Consider the following 10745-nt stretch of genomic DNA (forward strand, 5'->3'; position numbering starts at 1 on the left):
AACGAATTGTACTTTTTGTTGGCATAAAAGATCAAAGATATATATTGGCAAGGAATTTTTATCACTCAAGAATTATCTCATTTCTTAAATTATTTTGAAAATTAAAATCCGCAGGTCCATTATAAAATATAATTTATTATAACAGGTTTTTTATAATTTCAGAATCGGTTGATTACTTTAAAATAAAAGGAAGCAAATAAAAAATCAATATCCGCCTTGTGGAACTAGAGTTCCAAAAAGGAGAAAGTTGTTCTCAACACGACATCTCCAAAATGAGAGAGCAGACACTGTTTCCATGATTAAATGTAAATTCACGATGTTCACCGTATGTTGCATTCTAAATTTATAAACATTTAAGATCTTACACTTCCCATATTACTTTCTTTCACTGCTTTTTTAAACACCGAACCGCTTATTTTCGCTATTATTATTCGAATTATTATTCAATATATTTATTATTTTGGGCATAATACCAGTAGAAGTGGTTTTCTTTGTCTATCTTAGTTTGCTCTGTCTTAAATTAAAGCTGTGAGTACTTAAGAACAAGAACTCCATTAGATATTAATAATCTGATGTCTGGTCACTTGGTCACGTCCCACTTCAGGATTGAGTAAGTGTTATAATTTGTGATTTTTTGACGGGACACTCACAGACTTAACATTTCTGGAAAGACGCTATCTGCGACAGGATTTTAAAAAAATATATATCTATATAACTATACAACTGCATAGAGGATTCAAAAGTGTTTGCTTGCGAATTTAATCTTCCCTCGGATCTACGGAAGAAAAATTGAGAGTCCGAAATAAGAGGGACACAGAAATAAAACATAATTTACTTAAAAAATATATTTTTCCTAAAAATAACATTAATGCACCACTATTGTAAATAATGAAACACTAAATAACACTATTCATGTTCCATTTTTAACTACTCTTCATCAATAAATTACACATGTTCTTTGTTAATAATAAGATAGTTAAAGAACATTTTTCGTATTCCCAAACAACGTATCCTTTATTCAGCATGAATATATTTTAGATGCTGTTGGAAGCGAACAGTTCCTGGCACGTGTAATCTGTGACCAAATTTTCTCCTAATTCCAACACAGTGTCTATTACTTCAAATTCTAAATCGAGTAGTTTAAAAACAATATTCTCGTATATATTTCGATAGTGACAGCTATTTACTTGCTTCTTAAAAGCCATATGTATCTAATCTAGCGCAAACTATATTCACTTATTTCTACATCGAATTTATTAGTAATTTATTGACAAATTTATTATATCTTCTACAAGTAGACTAGGTGACTTGAGGTGAACAGCCTGGCAGAACTTGTGGTTTAATACATAACATGAAATAGTAACTACCTTATGGAGAAATACCAATAAAATTAAACGCTTGCAACACAGCGGAATTACTAATTTTTCAGTAATAAATAAATTATTATGACCTTGCAATCACGGTAATGACCACAGAAAAAGGTGTGATGAAGTAATTATACATATCCATTGTTAGACAGCAATTTCTTTTTCTTGGGGTAAACAAATCTTTCTTAGAGTCTCCAAAACAGTATTATTGTCTTATATTACAGTATTTTTTGATTTTTCTTTCTCCATTTAAGAGAAGATTCAGACACCTAATGTGCCCGTACTCATTCTAAAATAAAGTGTTATCAGAATCAGTTCTTTTACTATAACGCTATTGTAAAATCACTCATTACAATGATATAATTTTATTGTAAAATAAGATAATAAAATTCAAGGGAAACTTATTTTTTACTAACAAATGTATATTGCAGTGTAAATTTAAATTTAGTTATTCGTTTTTTAATAACTGTATAGAATTTCACAACTGCAGGCGCAATTACCCCTGCAACAAGTAAAGCAGATGAAAACTGGATGAGACAAGAGAGGACTTACCACCTATCGATGGCACTCCAATGACTGAATTTAGATTAACTAAAATAAATAAAATGTAAACTAATTTAAAGGCACTAGCAGTCGATGCACCCGCAAAACAACAACTAATTTAAAAATTTAATTTAGACGAACGGATGGTATATAATTCAAATTTAGCCTGAGGGTCGGCACACAGATGTACGAAACTTCTCATAAATATAGAAACAAATTATTTACTAACAAAGCAAATAATAAATATTGGTTTTAAGACTATAGAAAAGATTCTTATGCAACAAATAAGCAATCTTATTATTAAATTATAAATTGAATTTAGCGATTTACATTAATTATTGATATACATTTTATTTAAATAACTTATTTGCTCAGAACTTGAACCGAAATTTTTTAAATGTCTACTGTTATGGAGAAGTTGTTAAGAGTTAGGAGCAGTAATAACTTTGGAAGATTGCGGCACAAATATTAGGAAACTTGAAATTCTAGCAATATATGTATGTAATATATGATGGTGTTACACAGATGGTATATGTGAAGTGTCAATTTAGAACAGAGCTTTTAAGGAACAGTTTAATAATATATTTCTTATTTCTGGCTAACTAGATAGCTAAATAGAAAAAAAACTTTTTTTGGCTTTTCTTGAACATTCTCCCGCAATCAGTATATAAATTAAACTGGTTGACATTTTTATGGATTTTGTTTGGTTGAGCCCCACACTTCTACTCCGTACGTCCATATCGGTCTTAACAGTGTCTTTGTAGATTGTTAGTTTGTGAGGACTAGTAAGTAGCTTGTAGCGTCTGTTCACGTCTTGTCGTTTCAGTCGAGTTTGTGGGTTCCAGGTTAGCCTCTTGTCAATGTGCAGTCCTAAGTATCGTACTATGTCAACTGGAGAAACAGTAACACCGTTCAATAAACAATTAAAACAAAAAACTTATTAATCATAATTTTCAATAATAATAATTATTTTATCGCAAAAAAAAATGATTAAAAATTTGGCCTTTAACACATAATGTCTGAATAATCTTTATAATATCCAAACTATACAAATAAATTATCACTTGATCAAACATTTGAATCGCTTGAATAACTGATTAGAGTTTTCTCTCCACCTCTACTCACAATAAGACCTTTTGTTTGGAACATACTATCCCTATGATGGTGACAGGAAGAAGAACAAACGATCTGCTAGTAAGTGTTGCAAACGCTAGTTGACTGTATAAGATCTTCGAAACCAAAGGAGATAATAGCGCAAAAACGACTGTTGGAAAACTCCGAATCTTATGAAAAGGAGAGGATTCTTCTTCTAGACCAATAGGAACCGGCATAAATAACAACTGAAGTAGAGCTTTATTGCTTGTGGGTAATACATCCTTCAGCAAGGGATGTTTTTGCCTTGCTTAATGTACAATGTTTGAGAGCATACAAAACTTTAAATAAGTACATAGAAAGGAGAGAATAAGAATGAGATAAAACAAAGTAATACCGTATCACATAAGACAGAAATAAGGTACTAATAATTTTTTTACTAAGGAGTTGATAAGGAATTGCTCAAAAGAATTTCAGTAGTTTACTAAAATTATATTTATGAGACAGAAACAGGGAAAAACATACGATCAGCAAACCAAACAAAAACCTTATCTCTCAGTTGTTTTAAAGTGAATAAATACTCAAGTCTGAAGTCTTTAAGAAAAGAAAAAAATCTTACTTTCAGGAACATGCTTACAAATTGGTCATGACACAAAATGAACAAATAATCATTAATACAATTTTTTCAACGAGACTGCAAAAAAAAAAAACTATAATCCTACACGACCATGAAATTAAGATATCTACAGATAATTCATTTTTTGTTTTTATTTTTACTACTATTAATAATTTTTTTTTTTTTTTCATAATATTTCGAGATAAAACTTTTAACATTATCAATGCACATACCTTTTAGCTTCATTCTCAAACATAAATTGACAATAAGTACCCAAGTAATTGTTAACATCAACTAATCTCTTAATTCTTTTTATAAAGTAATAAAAATTGTTACCGTGCATAGTATTTTGAGGATTTACTAGAAGCGACAACCTTTGGCTTTAATAATCAGAAAATATTTCTTTCTAAGCACTGCATAAAATGGAGATTCGAAGAACAAATGCAAAAATGCTTTCATTTTATTGAATTGTTATTTTATTGAATCTATTTGGAGGGAGAGACTCTTAATGACTAATTACTTTTATTCTTTCAAATGAAAAATTTAAACAGAAATAATGGTATAATAAGCCTCTTTGGCTGCAGGGTCTTGGAAAACAGGGCACACCTCTTGTTTCAATTTTAATAAATATGATTGGATATCGTCTTTAGAAAAGATATTTTTATACAGACTATTGTAAAAAGAATTTTCTATATGATATGTGATAAATCTGCATCTAATAATGTTTATCTGAATAATGAAAAACTGACACCTTAGATTAGGCTATTTTTAATTTAAGTAATCACTGGAATAATAAGCTCACAGTATCATCAGTTTTTTTTTCTGAACTTCAGCCCAACATCTAGAAATACCAAATCATCAGCAATTAAAAGCATTAAGACTTCTGTAGAAGTATTTAGCAGTAATCACCTTGCACTCTTGTACATGAAGTACTCCACATCGGAAATAAAGAAAAAATGTAGGGTATTGCACCGAAAAACTCGCCTTAAACAGATCTTATACGGCACTCTTATCTTGTCAAATTATCCAGTTTCCCAAAATATTCATTTGACTTCTCAAATAACAAAATAAATGATTTTGTCTCTTAAGTTTAGATTGTACATTTTCACAGAGGAGCAAATTTAACTAACGCCTTTTTTAAAGTCACCAAAAAATGGCAAATGCGCTACGAATACATTCATCAGATTTTGGCACAATAACCTTCTTTTGACTAAAGTGCCTGGGAGCAGGATTCACGCTCTGCACTAAGTGCTCTCCGCAAAAAATTCTCTTTGAGAATCAATTATACATCTAATAATTGTATCTTAAAGAAATCATCAATTAAAGAAAAAGAGATTAAGTAATTAAGTAAAACTTTCTCAATGGATTTTTATTAATTTATGTTTTACTTTTCTTGATAATTTTTTATTTGTATCACGTTTATATTCTTCTATTCGCAGCTGAACTTTCATAAGTAAAACTCTACATTTAAAAAAGTCATCTATAACTTTGGTCCAACATATTACATCCTGTAAAGCTAAATATTTCAGTTATGTGTTAGTTAATTAGTGCATTAAATATGGGCTTGCAAGAAAACAAAGAGCAATAGTCATGAAGAAGGAATCATGTCATCACAAACACAAAAAGTGGGCGCGTAATGGGAAAAAAATATATTGAGATATACGGAGAGAAGATGGGCGAACGAGATTCATCAACACAGATGTAGTCAACATTAAGTGACTTCTTCAGAAGTTATTTATACGAAAATAGCTTAATGTAGCAATGTTAATGTTTCAGAGACGTAGTTTTAATTAACGAATCATTTACTAGCATTGGTTCTTGTAAATACTACCGTAATAATTAAACAAGCTGTTACGTAAAGCTAATATTGTTTATTACGATATAAATTAGTCTTATATGAATTTAGGGTTAACTATTAATTAGTTTATCGACAAAACACACTGCTACGAGCCAGCGTAACATAAATGGCTATTCTTATTTCTTTTCTTTTTGTTTATTGGATAATACGAGGTGTGTTCAAAAAGTAACGGGAATTTTTAAATTTCGCGGGTTTGGAGAGTGATTGTAAATTTTTTTTTTTTTATTATGTTGGTACACATGCCCCTGAAGTACGATAAAATTTTCAGTAATATTCATTGTTTACTTCTTAAGTGGCAGCTGTTAAGGTTAGACGTGTTTTTCGAGCTTGGCGATTTTTGTTTGTTAAAAAAAATGGATCTAAGAATTTGTATTAAATTTTGCGTAAAAAATGAAATAAAGTGTAATAAAGTGTGTGAAACGTTAATAAAGGCATATGGTGAGTCTGCTATGAGTAAAACAGGGATTTACGAGTGGTATAAGCGTTTCCAAGATGGCCGCGAAAACGTTGAAGATGACGAACGACCTGGACGTCCAAGCACATCAACAACCGATGAAAACGTGAAAAAAGTGAAAGAAATGGTTATGAACGATCGCCGAATCACAATCAGAGAAGTCGCTGATGATGTTGCCATATCAATTGGCTCATGCCATGAAATTTTTTCGGATGTTTTGGGTATGAAACGTGTGGCAGCAAAATTTGTTCCAAAATTGTTGAATTTCGAACAAAAACAGCGGAGAATGGAAGTTGCTCAAGAGTCACTCAATGAAGTCGACAACGATGCGGATCTACTGAAACGTGTTATAACAGGTGCCGAAACATGGGTTTACGGATATGATGTCGAAACTAAGGCTCAATCGTCCCAGTGGAGGCATTCTGGATCGCCAAGACCGAAAAAGGCTCGACAAGTGCGGTCGCATGTGAAGGTTATGCTCACTGTGTTCTTCGATTTTAATGGCATAGTGCATCATGAATTCTTGCCACAAGGTCAAACAATCAATAAGGAGTACTACCTACAAGTTCAACGCCGTTTGCGTGAAGCAATCCGAAAAAAACGCCCGGATTTGTGGCAAAACAATTCATGGATTTTGCACCACGATAATGCACCTGCTCACACTTCATTGCTTGTTCGTGAATTTTTGGCCAAAAACAAAACTTTAACGATGCCCCAGCCTCCATATTCGCCAGACATGGCTCCATGTGACTTTTTTCTATTTCCAAACATAAAGAGAACATTAAAAGGCCGTCGTTTTACAAGCATAGATGACATTAAAAGCGAATCGCTGAAAGAGCTGAAAGCTATCACAAAGATCGAGTTTCAGAAGTGTTTCGAGGATTGGAAAAAGCGCTGGCACAAGTGTATTGTATGCGAAGGGGACTACTTTGAAGGCGACAATATTAATGTAGATGAATAAATAAATATTTTTTTCAAAAAACGAAAATTCCCGTTACTTTTTGAACACACCTCGTATATAATATATGCATTTTAGAATCTCCAATTGATGACCAACAATAGCGATTTTACATTAAATATTGAAATTAATTTTCAATAGGATGAAAAAATAAATGCCAATTTTAGTCATATTTTGTAATTTTTATTATGCCGAGCTTTCGACCTAGGGACTAGGTCATCTTCAGGGCTAATTTACAAAGTAATATTTTACACCAGCACAATAAAAAATACAAAGTATGACTGAAATTGACATATATTTCTTTAACCTATTGAAACAATGATCAGGTACCAAAAATAATAAACAGAAATTAATTTTGTAAATAAAATATAAATTATCTGAGCAGCCGAAAATAATTTTCATTATTTTGGTTTCAATAACGTAAATTAATGGAGCCAAAAACTATAATTAGAAATGATGAAACGAATTAATTAATCTTAAAATGGGAAAATTTATTCTATCCGTCCCCACAATAGACTAAAAAGAACAAAACTAAACAGACGCTATCGACTACTTAAAAGACTTTTTGACGAAAGATCCAATCTCTCTCTGGACAACAATAGACTAATTTATACTTCTATTTTGAAACCCATTTGGGCGTATGGAATAGAGCTGTGGGGTTCAACCAAACGCTCCAATCTCCAAAGGATTCAATCTCTTCAATCTAAAATACTTCGAACTATCGTAAACGCTCCATTTTATGTCTCCAACCTGACTATACAGTCTGACCTTAACATTCCTTTTGATACACAAGTTGCTAAAACAAGATACAGAAAACTCCAACCTGCAATCTCATATAAATCTTCTAGCTAAATATCTTTCTTCAAGAACTCTTCCTGACAACCCGACAAGACGGCTTAACAGAAAGTGGCCTCGTGATCTCCTCTCAAGTGAAGAGAGTGACTAATAGCCTAATGTTTTGGAGTGTTACCAATGGGTAACTTCTCCACTCGTATATTTTTGTTATTCATTGTTCTGTTATCATTGTGACTTATAGCACCAACGCGCTGATAGTAGCAAAAATAAACGCAAAAAAAAAAGAATTCTATCCTCTGTAAAACTGTAAAAAAATTTTAATTCACACATCCGCTTTTAACTCTAAAACTTTGCTTCGATTGCACTGATATGGGTTCTTGAAGGAATCATTTTTTGAATGTTTTTAAAAATTTTTAATCATATTCATTTTTTAAATATTCAATACACATGTTAAGCAGATGCGCCATTACCGAGTGCCGAAGAGGATTTTATGACGGAAGGGAGCACAGGTAGAGGAAAGACCCAGAATAAGATAATTTGGCAACATAATAGAAATCAGGAGAAGGCAAATCAATTAATGACTTGATTATAATCTTGATTAATAACCTTGATTAATTGATAAGTCTTAAGCTTACTCATCATAATTCGTGATGTAATAAAAAGACGTCAAAAAGAATCTCTCTCTCTCTTCATAAAAGTTCTACTCATGAAGATCATCTTTCCTTCCTAATGGAGTTGCAAACGTTATCATCCAAAAAAGATTACTTTATGCATTGTTGAACACACTATTACATTCTCCACGATTCACATTATCCTAATTTACACACTTCACTAATATTCCAATGAATATAACCAATATTCAATATTTGTTTCGAGATGATAAATAGTAAAAATGTCTACTACTTGCCCTTAGTTAATATTAGCGACTACGCTATGAACGCTAATGTTAGAACTTCATATTTTGGGATATCTCTAAAAAAGAAATTGGTTATATGTTAAACAGAAAAACTGGGTTTCCGTAAGTAGCCCCTAGAGTGCGACACAACTAAGTCACATTTTGGTGGAAGTCTGACTTCGCGATTCCCCGGTTTAAAGAGTATGTTATTAAACGTTTTTTTTTCTTAATAATGTTATTATAATAATTGTAACTAACCAAAATCTATGAAAACAGAAATGAGTCGAATTGACCCAGAACAAAAATTCCTGAAAACAACTGAAGCTCAAGCTTACGCATTATATTTATTATTGCTTTATCTGAAGAAACAGAAACAATCTTAGCACTTCTTTCAGTAAGAAATTGAAAACTTACAAATACGTAATAGAACGGATAAATTTAAAAAGGAATTAGGCGTCATTTTCATCTTAAATTATAATAATTTTGTTGTTGTTTTTTTTACGTAAAACTTGTTTAAAGGTCTAAAGTCGTTGCTCCCCAAGCCTTGACGTTTGTTAAGTTGTTCTTACGTCGAATTAAAATTTTACAATTTTCTTATCATTGAGGAAATTAATATTTTTTTTATTTTTCAGTATTTAAGACGCGTCAACATCTGAGCTTATTGGCGCTCGGAGCTTTTTTCATTACACTGCCAACCTCAGGACGTGTTCTATCGTTAAATTAATTAATTAAATATTATTATAATAATTAGTTAAACATACAATCATAAAATATTTATATTAAAAAGGTAAATTATCAATTTGCAAATCCATTATATAAAAAATAAAGTTGTACATAAAATCAATAAAAAATAATAAACTGCACGAAACAATAATATTTATATTAAAATAAGTAAATACTTACCACCCCATCTGAACGCACTGGAATCGACAGTGAATGTAAGGTGATCGAATTCGATATCCATGATTGAAGTAGTATATAAATTATAAAATTGAGCAAAAAAAATCAAGGATTTAACGATTAGATCGCGATTTCTAATTTATAAAGGCCTGTCGATATGTGAAGTAACATGGATATAAGAATATTTTTCTTATAAATTACAATAAGTAAAATTGTAATAATGGACTTCTGTTTCTATCACTACACAAAATATCAACAAATAAAATAAGAGAGTTTGGAATGAAGTACTATGGATCACAAGAATGAGACAGAATCGTAGCTCTCGCGGAATAATGACTGTTGCAGCCCTTCTGGCTGGCCCCCACTCAACGGTTACTTCCTTCTCCTACCTCCACGCAGGCCGCTTATCACCCTCTATCTGCACTGTGGCTCGCGTAAAGTCACTCTTTAGCAAGGAATCAATTGCACATGCATTCAAGCCCCATTCATTGGCGAAAGTGATTGAGATGAAAGTAATGTATAAAAAACATTTATTTTTTTTTACTCCGCGTTCATTAATTTAGATAAAAAGCTTCGTTAAAACGCAATTATTATTAATAAGTATGGCATTTTTTTACGTAATTTCTATTTTATATTAGAAATCGATTATAGAAACTTGCTTAAATTTGCCTAAACATTAAGGGAAGGGATTAGCTAAGCGGTTAGCGTACTGTATTCCCACATTCCCGGGTTGGAATCCAGCCGCTGGCTTTTAGATTTTCTTTTCCTAGGAGCTTCTTACAGCTCAGTGTCCGGTGTTAGACCGTATTTTCTGCAACGAGGGAATATTCTCCGGAGGCTGGTAGTACACTGAAAAAAGCTCGGGTCGCCAGTAGCCTCAGATATAATGCGCCTTCCATCGCCATACTGCAAATTATTGTCATTAACTCATATAAACTACTTCACCTTAAATGAAACGCTCTCTGAAAAATGCATTTGTATTTTTTCCACTAACTCTCTTTTATTTTAAAATTAGTAATATAATAATAATAAAATGTTTATTAATTCAAAAAATAATACAGTAATATAAAACATAAAAACAAAACACTAATAATGCATGGATTTTACTCCGTCTGCATGTTTTAAAATTAGTATTAAATGTTATTTTCAGTCCACTTGCAGTGCGGTCCAGCAAACTTCAAGCTGGCTGCTCGATGGTCACCAGTAAGTAGTTGGTCTACAGTCTACTAGGTTGAAAATTGATTTCTGAAAGACTTCTTCTTACAGT

At 31.7% G+C, this 10745-nt stretch overlaps 1 protein-coding gene across 1 annotated transcript in view; it reads right to left on the minus strand.

Annotated features, from left to right (window-relative positions):
* LOC141460608 (ATP-binding cassette sub-family G member 1-like) overlaps nucleotides 1-9831 on the minus strand; it is a 43522-nt gene extending 33691 nt beyond the window's left edge. Inside the window, exon 1 of the mRNA XM_074140782.1 lies at nucleotides 9482-9831. Coding sequence (XP_073996883.1) covers nucleotides 9482-9542 — 61 coding nt within the window. The 5' untranslated portion in view covers nucleotides 9543-9831. The remainder of the gene's footprint in view (nucleotides 1-9481) is intronic.
* Nucleotides 9832-10745: the final 914 nt, after the last annotated feature.

The sequence above is a fragment of the Rhodnius prolixus genome, unplaced genomic scaffold (assembly GCF_049639745.1).
Source record: "Rhodnius prolixus isolate KJV_2025 unplaced genomic scaffold, Rpr scaffold_1, whole genome shotgun sequence".
Taxonomy (NCBI): domain Eukaryota; kingdom Metazoa; phylum Arthropoda; class Insecta; order Hemiptera; family Reduviidae; genus Rhodnius; species Rhodnius prolixus.